The sequence below is a fragment of the Callorhinus ursinus genome, unplaced genomic scaffold (genome assembly GCF_003265705.2).
Source record: "Callorhinus ursinus isolate GAN/ISIS: 27379988/994484 unplaced genomic scaffold, GSC_fseal_2.0 scaffold6, whole genome shotgun sequence".
Taxonomy (NCBI): Eukaryota; Metazoa; Chordata; class Mammalia; order Carnivora; family Otariidae; genus Callorhinus; species Callorhinus ursinus.
In genome coordinates, this window is record NW_027397068.1 from 44206106 (window position 1) to 44225499 (window position 19394).

Sequence of the window (19394 nt, forward strand, 5' to 3'; positions counted from 1 at the left end):
TTATCAAATTTGTTAATTTATTTATCTTTTATTCTCTGAATTATACAATCACTACATTACTTCATGTATTTAGCACTTAGTGTGAACTTCAGTCAAAGCTTTTGTAAACCTAAAGTCTACCAAATTTTGTACTTCTGGAAATTCTCTAGCCACAGATAAATGACCATCAGAGATCATTCGCAGCATGCAATATTGGATTTCTTCCACATAGCAATTTACAGTAGATGTGAGTACATTTGCAGTTGGGTTTTAGAAGGGGATTAAACTAAGGCAAATCCTTGAGGCTTACACTTAAATTCTTAGAGAAACGGAGCTTAGATGTTAATGCTGCAGTTGGTTCAGTACATCATAAATACTGAAGAGAACTAGCCAAAGATTGTGTATTTTTTAAAAAGATTTATTTATTTATTTGAGAGAGAGAGAGACAGATAGTGACAGAGTTAGTGAGAGAGAGCACAAGTGGGAAGGAGCATCTGAGCAGGGAGCCTGACATGTGAGGCTTGATCCCAGGACCCTGGGATCATGACCTGAGCTGAAGGCAGACGCTTAACTGACTAAGCCACCCAGGCGCCCCCAAAGATTGTGTATTTACCAAATGCTGTACCATTTAAAACTCTATGTTCTGGATGTTTTATCAAAAAAGTTAGGGGCAGCTGGGTGGCTCAGTCGGTTAAGTGTCCAACTCTTGAGTTTGGGTCAGGTCATGATCTCAGGGTCATGAGATCAAGCCCCAAGTGGAGCCCCATGTCCAACCCCCTACCCCCTTTAGCTCTGCACTCAGCAGGGAGTCTGAGATTCTCTCTCTCTCCCTTTGTCTCTGCCCCTACCCACCCCCCGACACTTGCTCTTTCTCTAAAATAAATAAAACTTTTTTAAAAAGTTGGATTAACTCTCATGACAATAGCCTTTATGAACTGTTGCATCAGTTATGCATCACAAGATTATCAAATAGAGAAATAATAGGAAGGCTCAACAACTATAGAAATTGAAGTCACTCAGGGAGTATCGACAGTCTAACACTGAAAATTGGTTTAAATTATGCATTAATATATACTCTTTTCGTACTTAACCTTTGTATATCAGTTAAGAAAAGATGCTTTCCTATTTCCCAATTTTGGGGAAAGATACACTAATTTTACCATGTACTTGACACATTTGTAAAAAGAAAGTACCGATTTAAAGTTCCCATGAATTTTGCCCATTTTTCCATTCATATTTAACCTTGTTACATATCTAAAGTTTACTTATATATAAAGAGATAGTCATCAAAGATATCAAAGATCTAGGTTCTAACTTTGATGTAAACTTGCTATTTGTCTTACAATTTCAGCATTTCTTTGAGTCCTAGTTTGAGGTTTCAAAATAAATAATTGTGATGGCTTCTGTACTACTAATGATAGTTACCACAGTGGATTTAGCTTCCTGTGAGATGCATGCTTTGAAAGCAAAAAAATGGTGTAGAAATACAAAGTATTGTTAAAAATCAGCTGAAAGTATGTCTTTTTCTCTTACCAAATGTCCCTTATTTTGGACTATGTTTCCTTCTTCAGGCATTCTTCAATTCCCCTTTCAAGATGTCTTCTCTAATTAAGTAGCTACAGCCAGAGACTCTCATTTACATCTCTGGCAACCATTACAATATTAAGTTCCATCTATTAAGCATCACTTCCTGGATATTTCATAAAATCTGCAAAATCAATGATCCCATTGGGATCAATTGCACTGAACTCATGCCAGTCTCCTTCTTGATGTGGATAATTGGGGTGTTCCCTCCTCTAGCCCCACCATGGCCACTTACATAGTGATAAATTCAACTCATTTTCTTTTTTTTATTTAAATTCAATTAGCCAACATATAGTACATCATTAATTTCAGATGTAGAGTTCAGTAATTCATCAGTTGTGTATAACACCCAGTGCTCATTACATCACATGCCCTCCTTAATGCCCAAAAACCAGTTACCCCTTCCCCCTCACCCCTCCCTTCCAGCAACCTTCAGTTTGTTTCCTATAGTTAAGAGTCTCTTATGGTTCCTCTCCCTCTCTGATGACTTCCCATTCAGTTTCCCTCCCTTCCTCTATGATCCTATGCACTGTCTCTTATATTCCACATATGTGTGAAACCAAATAATAATTGTCTTTCTCTGATTGACTTATTTCACTCAGTATAATACCCTCCAGTCCCATCCATGTCAATGAAAATGGTAAGTAGTCATCCTTTCTAAAACTGAGTAATATGCCATTGTATGTGTGTGTGTGTGTGTGTGTGTGTGTGTGTGTGTGTGTGTGTGTATCCATTCATCTGTCGATGGACATCTCAGCTCTTTCCACAGTTTGGCTATTGTGGACATTGCTGCTATAAACATTGGGGTGCAGGTGCCCCTTCGGATCAATACATTTGTATCTTTGGGGTAAATACCTAGTAGTGCAATTGCTGGGTCATAGGGTAGCTCTATTTTTAACTTCTTGAGGAACCTCCATACTATTTTCCAGAGTGGCTGCACCAGCTTGCATTCTCACCAAGTGTAATAGGGTTCCCCTTTCTCCGCATCCTCACCGACATTTATTGTTTCCTGACTTGTTCGTTTTAGCCATTCTGACTGGTGTGAGGTGGTATCTCATTGTGCTTTTGATTTGTAGTTCCCTGATGCCAGGTGATGTGAAGCAATTTTTCATGTGTCTGTTGGCCATTTGTATGTCTTCTTTGGAGAAATGTCTGTTCATGTCTTCTGCCCATTTCTTGACTGGATTATTTGTTTTTGGGGTGTTGAGTTTGATAAGTTCTTTATAGATCTTAGATAGTAGCCCCTTATCTGATATGTCATTTGCAAATATCTTCTCCCATTCTGTAGGTTGCCTTTTAGTTTTGTTCAACTTGTTTTCTAAGATTAGGTTTAAACCTTAGATATTATATGAAACCTCATCACCACTAACACCTCCATTGCTCATATGAAATAATAGTCCAAAAACATTGTTTGAAAAAAAGGTGATTCAGAAATACAGAATGAAGTTGTTATTATTAGAATGGAAAAGAAGAAGTGTGAAAAAGTAGAATTTAATTTTCTGACTTTAGAATCCAAAGATTTTAAGGCTGAAAGAGTTGTTACAGTCAATCCAGACCAAAGCTTTCTGTGGTTTCTTTTTTTTTTTTTTTTTTAGATTTTATTTATTTATTTGAGAGAGAGAGCACAAGAAGGGGGAGGGTCAGAGGGAGAAGCAGACTCTCTGCTAAGCAGGGAGCCTGATGTGGGACTTGATCCCAGGACTCCAGGATCTTGATCTGAGCCAAAGGCAGTCACTTAACCAAATGAGCCACCCAGGCGCCCTTTTCTGTGGTTTCTATATAAAAAGTAAAAACTCGCCTTAAGATGAAGTTTGGGAAATTTGTACCTACTTGTGTAATACTGACTGTATAATTTGAGTGACCCTTGTACAGCTTTTAAGAAACAATTACTACTCAACTGTAAAAGAAAAAAAATCTAGAATCATAGTATCTGAGCTTCATAGTCTCAATTTTTCCCACTTCCCACAGCATAACACTGAAACCTTCCTGAAGAAATAAAGTTTGCCATCATTTGTGCCTGCCCATATTCAAAACTTCCTGATTAAACACAAACAGAAATTTTCCTTGCCAATTAGGACAATTATGTCTTCTTTACTCAAAAATCTACTCTGCCAAAAAGTTTTGTCTAAAAAGGCAAAACATGAAAAAAAAGCAAACAAGAAGAATATAGCACAACGTTATGAGTTGATTGTGTTAGATTTCATCAGTGAAAGTTTTAAAGAAAGAATTGAGCAAGGTACTTTGGCACATCTCATAATTTCGGTGGGAACCATTACCAACCGTGGGACTTTTTATGGGGTCTTTTCCTGGAGAAGTTTCCAAACATCCAAAACCTAAAATTTAAAATGAAATGTATTTTAAGACTTATCAGTTCCTGAGGCTTTGCCCATATAAATCATGTTTATTTTCATAACTGATTTAAAGTTTCAAGGTGCTGAAATTACAATTGTGTTTCCTTTGAGCACTGCATTTCAGAGATAGAGATAGGTTGTTGTGGACCAGTCAAACCCATCTTCATTCAAACTCAGAGTCCCTTACTGCCCTGTGCTTGAAGTGATTTTCTTTCACAGTGAGATCCACTTCTCCATAGGCAGTTCTTATGAGAAGTTTTCACAGGTTTTTACCTGTAGCTCTCACGTCTTAAAATGGACCAAACTAGCTTCTGAGCACAGGAAGCTGTCTTCATCTCTTTTCTTTTTAGGATCTTTCCCTACTTAAAATATGTACACATTTTCTGTAAGTCTCCAATACTGACTTACTGGCATGAAAAATGATCCTGTTACTTGGATAACAGTTTTCACTTACAAGTCCCCCAGGTCCTATAATGTCTAAACCTCCTGTGCCACTTTATATGTCCGCCCCACCCCATAGAGGAGTATGTACAGGAAAAGCAGACTTTCCTTCCCCCACACACTTCCTCAGTTTATTTACAAAACGTCTTGGAATGAGAATGAGCTGCTTGTGGTTCCTGTGGCTGATACAGGGATGGTTTCCTCTAGGCAAAGGATGCTGGTCAACCAAATGACCTCTCTGTAGCTAACCCTTGCACCCCTGTGGTAAGGCTGATTGGGCTTATGGGTACCCCCTTCTAACTAAGCCTGGTGGGATTTTTTCTGTGGTAAAGAACTTAGCAAGAACCAAACATCACTCTGAAGTCAGACCTGACAATGTCAAGACCCATCAGAGCCCAACCCCGCCCCCACCACCTACAAAAGAAGTCAGAATACACTGAGATGCCTTTGCACTCCTGTGCATCAACCTTTGTTTCTCATAACAGTCACAGTTCTTCCCTTTGGCTTCCTAGAAGGACAATAAAGCTACTTATATTGTATTTGAACACAGAATACACAAGGAGAAGAAATCATCCCAAATACCAGATATGGGAGAGATGTACTTCAGTCAGCAGTTTTCCCTCAGCTCATATGTATGTGTTGATGACCAGTTAATAGTCATAAGAAGATTTAAAGTTGTGAAGATCTTAAGTAAACATGAATCTTCCACATATTTGTTTATATTTATTCAGACTTGCTAATGAACAAGCTCACCACACACGTGAATATGTGTAGCAGTAGTCTTTAGTGTCATGTTCTCACCAAATACTTCACTTGAATAGATGGAAAATGAAAACAAAAGAACTATAAGTATTCTCTCCCCAAAGATAAAATGTTGAACATTATAAATATTATAAATTATAATTGGATATATAAGCAACCACATATGATCACGTGGAAATACTAGTAAGATAAATATCACATTTTCATCATTGTATCAATTTGAACTGATAAATATAAAACTCATGTGAGAGGAGGAAATATTTTAAGAAAGCATGGGAGGGTTCCAAGGAACTACATAATTTCAGAATCAATTTACATTGGAACAAAGAATAAAACCGTGTTTTCTAATAGAACACAGTTGAAAAAAGATATCCTAAAAGATACTCAAGTTAAGTTTTCGTCTATGTTGTCACCCTTGCTTGAAGAAATTAGATTCATGCTTTTCATCCAGCACATAAATGACAAGCAAACTAATGTGCACTGATTTCAGTGCAAAATTACCCAGTCTCCAATCTTCCAGGGTGCTAGTTCAATGAGAATATTTTCACTGTGTGTGTGTGTGTGTGTGTGTGTGTGTGTGTGAGAGAGAGAGAGAGAGATCTATAAATAGTTTGAGGCAGTATATTCTTAGTTTCTAAATCCCCAAATTCTAATTAAATTAAAAACAATATATGTATGTATTAAAGGGAAACACTAGATCATAGAAAAGAGAGGGGAAAATCCCAACTCATTCACCCATTGCCACCAATTGAAAGCTAATGAAACAAAGTGTATCTCCTGCCTAGAGAATGTCATTGGATTTCTATATTTATAATTTAACATTTGTTTTTGTCTTTCTGCCTTTGTCTCTTCAGTGCATCCTAACGTCAGTCAAGGCTGCCAAGGAGGCTGTGCAACGTGTTCAGATTACAATGGATGTTTGTCATGTAAGCCCAGACTATTTTTTGTTCTGGAAAGAATTGGCATGAAGCAGATTGGAGTGTGTCTCTCTTCATGTCCAAGTGGATATTATGGAACTCGATATCCAGATATAAATAAGTGTACAAGTAAGTGCTACATGGCATTATGTTTTTATCTCATCCTTGGGGTCTTTCCAGATTTGAACTGGCCTCTAGCATATTTGTGATATTCAGTGTTAAGGAAATAATGATATTTACCTGATAATTAGGCTAAACCATACTTGGACTTGGCCCTCACAGCAGGAAACTTTTCACCTCTTATAAAAAGCACTAGAGTATTGTGTTCTTGTTGTTTTTCATTGTAAAAGCAAAAACTGAGAACCTGGTTATTCCTCATGGAACCTATAGAAAAGTACTATAAGCCGAGTTTCCATTACTGTCACAGCATCCAAGTATTTAATAACTTAATAAATTCAGCTACTTTTGCTTCAAGAAGGATTCTAGTATAGCAAATGAAACATTTATCTATCTGTTGGAAATAGATGTTGAAAACACTCTCATATCTCCTCTTCTCTGGACCCTGGAAGTCTGCTCTCCCCACTGTAGACCTAGTAACCTTTTGGAATCTAAATTCCACTCAAACTCCTCTCCTGTGACTGCACTGCAGCCATTTTGCGCTGACCTCACTGGTCTTCTTGCAGGATCTTCCCACCTCAAGGCCTTTGCAGTTACTGTTCTACACTCACTGTTCTGCCAGTTTGGAAAGCTCTTTGCCTACATTGTTCCTTGGTTGGCTCTTCTCTTTCATTCAAGGTTCTGTTCATATGTCACCTTCTCAGGGGGCATTCCATGGCCACCCTACTCACAATAGTCAACCTTTTCCCCTTATCGGTCATTTGCCATATCTTTCTCCTACCTTTTATTGTCATCATTATTCTTTCCAGAGCACTAATCACTCTGGAACTAGACTGCTTGGTTTCCAAAACCACTCTGTTCTATGGTCCTGGGCTAGTTACATAATCTTTCTGAGCCTCGGTTTCCTTATCTGTAAAATGGAAGTTATAATAGGGGCTACCTCACTGGGTGATTGTCCTCACAATAACCTCCACAACTTAAACCTCTTAAGTGACTTAATATTATAAAATACTTGCAGCAGTATCTGACTTATAGTAATCACCATGTAAGGGTCAAATGTTGTTATTGTTTATTGTGTCACCCCTCCTAAAATGTAAGCTCTGTGAAGTTATTATCTCTTGTATGCACTGCTATCAAGCAATATCTAGAATAGTACTAGGCACATAGTGCACAATCAGATATTTGTTGAATGAACGAATAGACTCCCAAAACAGCCCAAAAGCAATATCTAGTATATTTCATTAAAGCTCTGATGAAAAACTTTTTGCTGTCATTTAATATAAATAGATACTTGCTCTTATAAACATTTTTGGCAGTAGACATATTGCCAAAAACTTTTCATAGGGCTATCAGTACAATAATTTTGAAACCAATGGCTGATGTACATCAACTAAATGACTGTGGAGGAATCCATATTCAGTTTGGCAAATTAATTTTGAATCCTAAATGTGTTTGACACCAAAGTCACATGTACCTCTGATGTAAGTGTGCAGACCTGGACCAGCAATAGGTAAGTGAAGATAATGAAAGCATATTTCTTTCCTTTTTTCTCTTTCAGAATGCAAAGCTGACTGTGATACCTGTTTCAACAAAAATTTCTGCACAAAGTGTAAAAGTGGATTTTACTTACACCTTGGAAAGTGCCTTGACAATTGCCCAGAAGGGTTGGAAGCCAACAACCATACCATGGAGTGCGTCAGTATTGGTGAGAAGGATCTCTAAGATTTACAGGGGAGGAGAAATACCTCAGATGATAATTTCAGTCTCCATGGAAGTGCTGCTTAAAGTCCTATTTCACAACTACTTGAGAGACTATTTCCAAGAGGCTTTCTTCATCCTTCCTTACAAAGATACTATCTTAACAGAGTTCCCACAGCCTTACCCAGCATGTATCACAGTATAATTTAACACCCCATGGGTGCTCCATTATTTCTTAGAGACTGTTGGTAACTGTTTCAGCTATTCTGATCGTTACGTATTTATTTTGTATCATTATGATACAATGAAGTTCTACTTATAGTAATTTATTATAGACATACTTGCATATGTATTATATGAGATATATATATATATATATATATATATATATATATATATACACACACACACACACACATATATATTTGGTCTTAAAATAAATTTCCACATTAGGACAAGAGTTTCACAAAACACCTAGGTCTAATGTCAAGCAGTGAGCAATGTTGTTTTCCAAGGGGAGAAAGCATTCTCTGGATATAGCCCATTGACACTCAGTAGATGAGCCAAAGATCTACAGAACTGGACCTGATACAGTTAAAAATCTGACTTTTTTCTCTCGCACTGCTTTGCTGAAATGTCCTGCTTGCTCAGGTGTTTAGAAACAAGGAGAGGATTTGGGACTCACTCAAAGTGACAGAAGGACACAAGTCACAGGGTCTGATTAAATGCAGGCTGAATTTCCTGGAGGGGAGGTCCCTCAGACCAGTTGTTTGTCTAAATAACGGATCACTGTCAGGCTCTATTTTCCCTCTTTTAAATGTTGAGCAGCTACTACAGCTATGAGTTTGATGAACAGTTGGGGAACAGATGCTAAACCAAATGGGAAAACAGCATACTAAATCTCAAAATCCCCTGGGCAAGAGCTACAAGAACCTTTGATGCTGCACTGATATTGGCATATGCACACAAATGTCCTCCTGATTCAGTACAAGATAGTCTCCAAGACTCCCCTGGGGTCCCCGCAGATAGATACATTAGAATCAAAAGTGCTAGAGTAATACTCTAAAGTGGTGGTTTAACTGTTTCAGTCAACAAGAAACACTTATTTTAAACAAACTTTGTAGGAGAATGAAATGAATAGATGATATTTTAAAGATAATTTCAGAAGCATCTGGAAAACAGCAAGCATGAAACAGTTGATGGCTCATTTTGGTTTAGTCTTTTTTTTTTTTCCTCCAGTCAATAAAGACGCAGAGAAACAACTTAGAAATAGAGTAAAACGTACATGAGAAAGCACTTCAAGTTCATCTCTTTGTAAGTCCTGAGGGCTGATGATTAAAGGTAATAAGTTCCAAACTGTGGAAGAAATAGGAAACAGTTCTGTGGAGTATTCAAAGACAGAATTTCAGATAAGTTGCAAAAAGTTTGTTGTATTTCTCTACCCAAGAAAAGGGGAGCATGTTTAGATTTTCTTAGTTGTTGAAAGTGTAGCATTCAGTCCTTGAAAGGCTGTTTATCTTAAATGTATTAATGTTTTTCTATCATAGAGAGCATTTAGCACCTGGCATTGTTAGATTAACTAGTAAAGCTGACTGGTAATTTATATTACTATTTAGACAAAAACTATTTAATACAATTAAATTTAAGAAATTTATAACAATCTAAAAGCTATTTAGTGAATCTGGTTCATTGAACAGTTAGGTATAAATGACCTAGGACCGGGTAATAGTGCAAATCCACAACTTTTGTTCAGAGCTATCTCTTGTTGCTTGCCATAAGGGATGCCTCCCATCATGTGCTGTCTAGCCAACAAGCAGTAGGTGGGCCATGACTGGGCTTACCCCAGAATTTCCCGAGAAATGATGACCTGCTTGCTTATCACAAAGGAACATTAAAGCCTATTCCTTCAACAGATATGAAACTAGGACCGAGAACTTGAAATAATGATTCCAAGGACACATTGTCAGTGCTATAATTAGTATCTTGACTCTAGCTCTCTGGTGCTCACCGAAGATATTGAAGAATGTGTCCCTCCCTTTGTGAAATCTACATTGTGTGACTTGTTTCTTACCCAGATTATGATTAAACCGCTAAGAACAGATACTACACTTGATCTTAGCCAAAGGGCTGAGAAGGGATTACCCAGATTATTATTAAGAGGAAAGTTCATAAACAGAGAAAATGCCACCCTGATATAGAGCTAGGGTGAAAGACTTATGTCTCAACGTATCCACTCCTCATGCTTTGCTGTCAAATTAGGCATAAATTGTCCGTTGAACCCAATTTTATAGGAGAATATAGTTCTTCTACTTCATGCTCTAGATATTTGCTTCCTTTCTGCACTGTCTTTGTGTCATCCTTATTTCTTCTCTTGGAGAGTTGGCCTTACTCAAGTATTCACAGAAGGAGATATCCAACTTTAAACAGTGAGTAAAAAGGAACGTGCCCTTGTTATGTTCTCAATGGAACCATGCAATTGGTCAACAAAAATGAGAGTAAACGAGTAATGGTGTTGTAAGGTCATCATTGGTGGAACATCCAGTTCAGCTTTTCTCCCAATTCAAGAATCCCTCTTAGAGCATTCCAGACTACCACAGCGTGACCACTTCCGGGGACAGGAGACCAATGACTTTTTTGAGACCCTTGCTTCATTAGTGAATAGTTAAAGAGTTCCAGTGTTAATATTGTTTTTAATACACAAAATAGAAGAAATAGAGAAAGTAATTTTTTTTCTTACTTACCTCTTAACCAATGATGTCCCAGTTCTGTATCGTTCATTTAATGATCTGAAAGTAAACTAAATAACCTTTTTTGTTATCTTTACACGTTTTCCAAAGTTTCCAATTTTCCAGAAATATTTTTAGAAACTAATATTATAGATTCATACTACAGTATTTCTCTAGGAAAAATTCTCTTCCTCTCAAGGCTTTTTAACTATCCCTTTGTATTAAAGCTTTTTAATATCTGAACTTATAAGTTTTAAATATTTTCCCTCCTTCTTCCTGAATGGAATTATCTAAGACTGTCATTAGAATTTCATATTTTAGGGGCACCTTGGTGGCTCAGTCACTTAAGCATCCACTCTTGATCATAGCCCAAGTCTTGATCTCAGGGTTGGGAGTTCAAGCCCCATGATGGGCTCCATGCTGGCTGTGGAGCCTACTTAAAAAAAAAAAAAAGGAATTTCATTTTTCGAACCATTTATCATAAAACTAAGGATTCTTAGTTATAATTAAAAAAATTTTTTTTCCTAAAGTCTAAATACGCATTTGTTTAGACCACCTTTGCAATTGTGAAAAAGCACCAATATTCGGGTCATTTTCACATCATGTAATTTTTTTTTTCTAATTTAGTCCTCTTGGTTCTGACAATAAATGAATACTAGACAAAGTGACAGCTCACAAACTTTGATTTTTATTTTTCCATTTGCTTTCTTGGAGGTGGTTTTATTTGTGCTAAAAATCCACTGCTTTTGCATCATTAATATCAGGTTGGTAGATATGTCCTTAATTGGTAAAAGATATAATATCATTAAGTGACTTTGTTGCTCTATTCTTTTTTTTAAAAAAAAGATTTTATTTATTTATTTGAGAGAGAGTGTGTCAGAGACAGCATGAGAGCAGGGTGAGGGGCAGAGGGAGAAGCAGACTCCCCACTGAGCAGGGAGCACGATGTGAGGCTTGATCCCAGGACTCTGGGATCATGGACCTGAGCCAAAGGCAGATGCTTAACTGACTGAGCCACCCAGTTGCCCCTATTGCTCTATTCTTTGACTAAAATCATTATGTTATTACTGAACATGAAAACTAGCTTAAGAGTGGTTCAGTAAAGTTCATTTAAGTTTACAGAAACTTAAATTCATTTATTTAGTCATTTGCATTTAACTCTGTGTTACCTTCAGATACCTGATGTGTCTGATGCTATAAGATACACATCAGATACCTGATGTGTCACATGCTATAAAAGCATGTGAAAAAATGTATGGCAAAAGAATTTAAGTTTCTAAAACATTTAGGTTATATGTTTTGGGGTTGCATGAAAGACAGAAATCTGCTCTAAAATAAGGATCCTTTAAATCAGAAGGCAGCAAGAAAGGTTAATGGAAACATGTTTTGTTGAAAGAATCCTCTATTATCTAAGGAATTATTGCTGCAAGCTGTTTCAGTTATTGCAAATTAGGAAGTTGTATGAACATAAATAGAATGATAGTATCTTGCAGATACTTATTTTTGTTAGAAGTGCAGAAATCTGGGGCGCCTGGGTGGCTCAGTCGTCCTGGGTCCTGGGATTGGGCTACCTGGTCAGTGGGAAGCCTGTTTCTCCCTCTCCCACGCCCCTTGCTTGTGTTCCCTCTTTCACTGTGTCTCTCTCTGTCAAATAAATAAAATATTTTTTTTAAAAAAAAAGAAGAAGAAGTGCAGAAACCTGTTACAAGGCTCTGGAAAGCCATGATTGAAAAGAAGAGATTAAAACATATAGAAAAAGGAGGAAAAAATCTACAGAAGCTTTAGAAAAATTAATCTGTTCATCTTAGAAATCACTCCAAGTTAATTCTAGAAGCAGTTTATCAGCTGAAATTGACCCAGAATCCACTTAAAATCGATGCTGCTATGCCTGAACCATACCTGTTAATAAATGATAATATTTAAGTATTCAACTGCACATGAAAGGGAGTGAATCCAGGCCAACAACCTGGATGCCTTTTTTGCTTAACCATTCTCTAGCACTGAAGTTCTCAAAGCGTGTTCTTTGGATCTGCAAATCAGCACCACATGTATTGTTAGAAATGAAAATTCTCAGGCCCCATCCCAGACAACTGAATCAGAAACTCTAGGGGTGGGGTCCAGCGGTCTGTGCCTCAGCAAACCCTCCAGGTGATTCTGTTGCATGCTGAAGTTTGAGAAGCAGATCTGTAGCACATAATAATGACTAGTCTATCAAGTTATGGTCAGGATCAATCAATAATTGTAGCAGTGCTCTAGAAATTATAAAACATTGGTCAATTGTGAGTAATTATATTAGTGCCTGGGTTTATAAATCTACGGTGAAAAGTAAACCTAAAGCAAGAATGAGTTTACCTGACATTATGAACACTAAAAACATGAAAACATTATATTCCTGCCTTTCCCTTTCTCTTCATTTTCTTTAAGTCATCTTGCCCAAATTCGTTCTACAGGATTTCTCAGAATTTGAGCAAGTATTCATAGAAGCAAACTTTTTTGTTTATTGAACAATTGTGAAAGTATCTGTGAGTCCGCTGAGCCTGCTTCTGCTGTTCTATTTCAGTGCACTGTGAGGCAAGTGAATGGAGTCCTTGGAGTCCATGCATGAAGAAAGGAAAAACATGTGGTTTCAAAAGAGGGACTGAAACACGGGTCCGAGAAATAACACAACATCCATCAGCAAAGGGTAACCTGTGTCCCCCCACCAGTGAGACAAGAAAGTGTACAGTGCAAAGAAAGAAGTGTCAGAAAGGAGAACGAGGTACAATCATACTAGCAAAATGTGCTTATTTGAAGTCTCAAAATTTGAAACAAATTTCACTTATTTCTTAGGAAACATTTAATACTATTGCTCGTGTCTAAAACCCTAAAATGTATACCAACCAAAGCATATGTCGGCTGTAAATTACAGATTATAGATGTGCAATTTTTAAAAATAGAGTCTGATATCAAAACTATAAACTACTATAGATGTGTGTTAATTAGATCATGATGAAAAGGGATGCATTATAGATTTTTAGGCCTAGATTTGTCTTTTGGTTCATTATCTTTCTTATCATCCTTCTTAGTACCTAAAAAACTTTTGAGAAGCTTCATAAACACAAGGTCTCATACCATTTGGTACAAGACCATAGTGAAGAGACACCAGCCATAAACTTACTTCTTTTTTCCACTGCCTACAAATCTAAGTAGTACAATTAGTTTGTAAGCTTTTGTAGCTAAAGATATTTTAAGGGTTACATAGCATTTTTTAAATATTTAAATGGATATATGTTTCTAAAGTATTTTTTTTATAGATGTACTTATTTATTTGAGAGAGAGAGAGTTAGTGGGAGGGAAAGAGGGAGAGAATCTGAAGCAGACTCCCTGCTGAGCACAGAGGCTATATTTTTACATATATAACACAAGCATTAATGATATTTGATCCCCAGATTATTTTTATGTTACACTAACTTTATAAACCAGATTATAGAACCTATTAGATCAATAGTAAATATCTCTGTGTTAGAGGGGCGCCTGGGTGGCTCAGTCAGTTAAGCATCTGCATTCAGCTCAGGTCATGATACTGGGGTCCTGGGATCAAGCCCCGCATCGGGCTCCCTGCTCCGTGGGAAGCCTGCTTCTCCCTCTCCCTCTGCTGCTACCCCTGCTTGTGCTCTTTCTGTCTCTCAAATAAATAAAATCTTAAAAAAACAATAATAACTCTGTGTTAGAGCTTGTTCTTAAGTCTTTTGATTGCCAAGAAGAAATATACCATTTAATATAATGTTTTAGGGTAATTAAGCTTCAATTTAGAAGTTCTGCAGTTGTGGTCCTTTAAAATATAATCTTCCATCTTTCTCATTAATGTCCTCCATTCCACTGCCTAAAAAGATAGTTATGTAGCTTTATGTACCTATTGGTAGTTCTCTTGAGCCAATAAATGATCCTCTCAATGAATTGCAGCTTGAAAGGAGTTTGGCTGCCTCTGTAGTTGAACTTCCTTTGCTTTATTTCATTCATTCATTCATTCATTCATTCATTCAACATGGTTTTATTGAATTTTTACCTTGTGGCCACACACAGTGCTAAGTCTTGGGGATTCACAACTGAATAGGGTACTATCCCTATCCTGAAGGTATAATCAGGGTCCAGTGGAGGGTTGAGATGTTTAAATAGACAATCACAATATCATATACAAAAGGAAGATTAATGATACATGAACAAAATTCAGTGGGAACAGAGAGGAGAGTGTTGTGCAAACTTGAACATTGATCCTTTAAGAAAGAACTTGGATCACTGGAACTTTGCAAAATATCTTTCCCTATACCAAAAGAATTGGCCATTATCAGAATGTATCCAGCCTACTGCTGCTATTAGTAATCAAGTAGTCAATGTGATAAAAATTTTGAAGACATGGATGATTTTAAAGGGAACTTCAAGCTTTTGTAAATTTGTAAGAGGTTTTGATTAAAATTAGGTTTAAGGAATGAAAGTTGGCTAGTGAAAATAGTCTTTCTGGCATTTGTTACCAATTAATTTAAAACATCTTAAATTTTAAAAGTTGGATTTGGAAATCAAATATTTCATCACTCGACTTGTTGGTAAACTCCCATAGCTATACATTTACTTATGTTTGCTACATTTTCTTGAAATTTAATGACTTACAGATGGTCCTTGTTCATATTATTCTTTCACAAAGATTCTACATTACTAATTAGTATTCAGTATACTTGACTTTCAAAATGTAAGTGAAGAAAACCTTATCCAATAGAAAAATTAAATTACGATACTAGTTTTTCATTTGAGAATGTGGTCTTCGAATATATTTTGCTAGGACTTGACTTAAATAGTAACATTGAAAATGTCAGTTTTTAAAACCAGCTACAGATAAGATAAATAATGCCACAAGAAGTTTAAAACAATAACCTGTGACATAAGCTTGACTTAAAAGTTTCTTCTGGTCTTTTTCTTTTTCTCTCTGAATAGGATATAGTGACATTTTACATTTAGTAAGAGAACTTCATCCAACTAGAAAAATTTAGGTGGATCACATTTATAATCCCAGATTTAGTTCCACTTTTGTTTAATCTTTATTCATCTTTGTATATGTATCAAAAATTTTTCTCAAGTGGTCCAGAAATTTAACATAGGAGGGAAACCACTTCTCCGTTCATTTCTTTCTTCTCTAACTTGATATTTTTCTTAATTTCTCTTGATGATAACTTACGAAACTTTCTATTTGAACACAAAGAAACCAAATAGAAAAGTAATAATGAACTCTGGACAGGCCACCATATCAAACATCATATCAAAATAATAATGTTACTTGGAGTCTTCTCATTTAGATTCTGAGATATATATTATAAATATTTATCAAGATACATGAAGATAATACAATAAAGTGATAAAAGCTTGATTTCTTCTACCACTAGAATAGCTGTTACCCAAGTTGCTCCTAAATGCTTATAATAAAATAAGATCTTTTAGGTTCATTGTTTCAGCATTTCTAGATGAGTAAGCTAAAGGACTAAGTTTTTAAAATAAAATTTAGCCTGAAGATCTTGAATTTAAACTTTAGTATATCATCCCTAAGAGGCTCACAATAGACAGAGGTAGATAACTCATATTTGGAAAAGGTATGGAGCATGTGTTCAGGATTTTTTCTGCTGTGTTGTAATTGCCAAAAGCAGGGTCTCTAGGGAAGGATGATAAGATCCAGAAATGACTTTCCAAAATGTACACAAAGAAGCTGAATTGAAGGAAGTAGCTTTTAGTAACAGAATGAATTCTTCAAGTTGTGAGATGTATTTTAATATATATGTTGAAAAAATTGGTTGCAAAATCTTATACACACACTTTTTTTTACTAACATCCTTCTCATGTTTAGAATACAGTAAATGAATATGAGGATATAAATATAATTTTTGTAGTTCCCTAAATTTTTATCTGATGTACTATTTGTTTGCATCTTCTAGAATTTTTTCCCTTACCTTTTAATCAGTCTTAACTTCTCCTTCAATTACCAGCTTTAATAAGAAATTAGTACCATTGCAATATTTTCTAACTTGAGTCTATCTCAGTGGAACTATGTATCTGAAATGTCCAATATATAACATATATTTTAAGAGAGTGTAAAGGCTAACATATAAAGTAGTCTCACATGTGCATTAAAACAATGTTTAAATGGAAGTAAACAAGGAGAAAAAAATGCATGTTCAACAATTGTCAGTTAATATTTATTGATCTTTTGATATACTGGGCATCACCATCTTAGATAAAAGGATGTGAAACGGGACAGGGAAATATATATATGCCTGTATTTGATGCAAAAGGGTGATACTATGTGTGTAGAGGTATGGAGGTGTCAGAGGAAGGAGGACCACTAAACATATTTCTCATTCATTTGTACATTTCTTTAACTGAAGAGAATTTCCTATAGATATTGGGTTTTGAGGAATTTCACAAAGAATGAAAGGAATTTTGTTCTTTAGCTAATTGCATTAAGAAGACACTAATTAATTACATGTAGTGCATGATCTTGGGATAGAAAAGAGAAAGAAGAGCAGAGTCATGGAAGAAATGGGGCAGGGTCTACTTTCTTGATTAAAGAAGAAATAGCATCCCTCCGAGCAGAAAGAAAAAAGGAATCATGAGAATATAAAGACAGGCGTATCTCAGAGATACTGTGGGTTTGGTTCCAGACCTCCATAATAAAGCAAATACTGCAATAAAATGAGTCAAATTAATTTTTTGGTTTCCCAGGGCATATACAAGTTATGTTTACACTATGCTGTAGACTATTAAGTGTGCAATAGCATTATGTCTGAAAAAATAATGTACATACCTTAATTTTAAAATACTTACTTCATTGTTAAAAAAATGCTAATGTATCATGAGCCAGTTCTTATCTTTTTGCTGGTGGAGGGTCTTGCCTTGATGTTGATGGGCTGCTTACTGAGCAGGGTGGTGGTTGCTGAAGGGTGGGGCAGTTGTGGCAATTTCTTAAAATAAGACAAAAATGAAGTTTGCCACATCTGTTGACTCTTCCTTTCACAAATGATTTCTCTGTAGTTTGCAGTGCTGTTTGATAACATTTTACCCACATTAGAGTTCCTTCAAAATTGGAGCCAATCCTCTCAAACCCTGCTGCTGTTTTATCAACTAAGTTTATATAATAATCTAAATCCTTTGCTGTCATGTCAGTAATCTTCAAACATCTTCATCAGAAGTAGAGTCCCTCTCAGAACACCACTTTCTTTGATCATCCATAAGAAGCAACTCATCCATTCAAGTTTGATCATGAGATTGCAACAATGCAGTCACATTTTCAGGTTTCACTTCTCATCGCTAGCTATGAAAGCTCTATGCCGCCATCCTCCAATATAAGTCTGTTTGGTCTGCATTGAAAATCTGTGGTTTAGTGTAGTTACCTTCCTTACTGATCTTAGCTGGATCTTCTGGAGAACTTGCTGCAGCTTCTACATTAGCACCTGCTTCTTCACCTTGCACTCTTCTGTTAAGAGACGGCTTCTTTCCGTAAACCTCATGAATTAACCTCTGCGAGCTTCAAACTTTTCTTCTGCAGCTTCCTCACCTCTCACAGCCTTCATAGAACTTAATAAAGGTAGGGTCTCGCTCTAGATTAGGCTTTGGCTTTAGGGAATGTTGGGGCTGGTTTGGTTTTTCTATTCAGACCAATAAAACTTTCTCTATATCGGCAATAAGGCTGTTTTGCTTTCTTATTATGCATTTGTTCAGTGAAGTAGTACTTTTAATGTCCATCAAGAATTTTTCCTTTTCATTCACAATTTGGCTAACTGGCACGAGAAGCCTAGCTTTCAGTGTATCTCGGCTTTCAAAATGCTTTCCTCACTAAGCTTAATCATATCTGGTTTTTATTTAAAGTGAGACACGTGCGACTCTTCCTTTCACCTGAACGCTTAGAGGCCATTGTAGGGCTATTGATTGGCCTAATTTTAATACTGTTGTATCTCAGGGTATACAGAGGCCCAAGAAGAGAGAGGGATGGGGGAACAACCATCCAGTGGAGCAGTGAGAACACACACATTTATCGATTAAGTTCACCATCTTGTGTGGGTGTGGTTTGTGGTGCCCCAAAACAATTACAATAGTAACCTCAAAGATCCCTGATCACAAATCTCCATAACAAACACAATAATAATGACAACGTTTGAAATATTGAAAGGATAAATATGATAGGCACAAAGTGAGCAAATGTTGTTGGGAAAATGGTGTCAGTAGACTTGTTGGATGCAGGGCTGCCACAAACCTTCAATTTGTAAAAAAGTAAAAAAGAAAAAAAGAAAGAAAGAAAAAACACAGTATCGGTGAATCACAATAAGGCAAAGTGCAATAAAATGAGGTATGCTTGTAAATAAAACGTCCAGAGATATTTCCAGGGAAGAGATAAGTATGGGAATTATTGCATTATTGGAATATATTATAGGTCGCCTTATGTGCCCTCCCCAAATTAAAAGCAAAGTTGTAAAAGTCATCTTGGTTCCACATAAAGGAAAAGTGTTATATGTTAATTTATAATCACTATTAATCATTTCTTCAAATACCAGTATTATAGATATGCATTATGTTTATCATGAGCACTATATTTAAAATTACAGTTCATCAAAATCCAAATAGATGGATTCATTAGCTCAAATTTGTAGTATGCCAGTTGGCTAGAGTATTTAGATGTCCTCTCCCCACCTTCACTTCATGGAGGAAGACCAGCTGGCCTATAGACACTCATCCTGTGTAAGCACTGGAGAGTGGGAGCTTTCTGATCTTTCCCTACACCCAATTAATAGACTAGCCCTTTGAGA

General features: G+C 36.3%; 1 protein-coding gene and 1 non-coding gene across 5 annotated transcripts in view; one reads left to right on the forward strand and one right to left on the reverse strand.

The window, feature by feature from the left end:
* Positions 1-19394, forward strand: part of RSPO3 (R-spondin 3) — a 90614-nt gene that overhangs the window by 27024 nt on the left and 44196 nt on the right. For all 4 annotated transcript variants that reach the window (XM_073893891.1, XM_073893893.1, XM_025860878.2 and 1 more), the window contains exons 2-4: positions 5972-6163; positions 7710-7856; positions 13136-13333. In XM_073893891.1, coding sequence (XP_073749992.1) covers positions 5972-6163; positions 7710-7856; positions 13136-13333 — 537 coding nt within the window. The remainder of the gene's footprint in view (positions 1-5971; positions 6164-7709; positions 7857-13135; positions 13334-19394) is intronic.
* On the reverse strand, positions 9792-9988 carry LOC112819474 (U2 spliceosomal RNA). Its single transcript, XR_003206867.1, has one exon. It is a non-coding gene; the product is annotated as a U2 spliceosomal RNA (small nuclear RNA).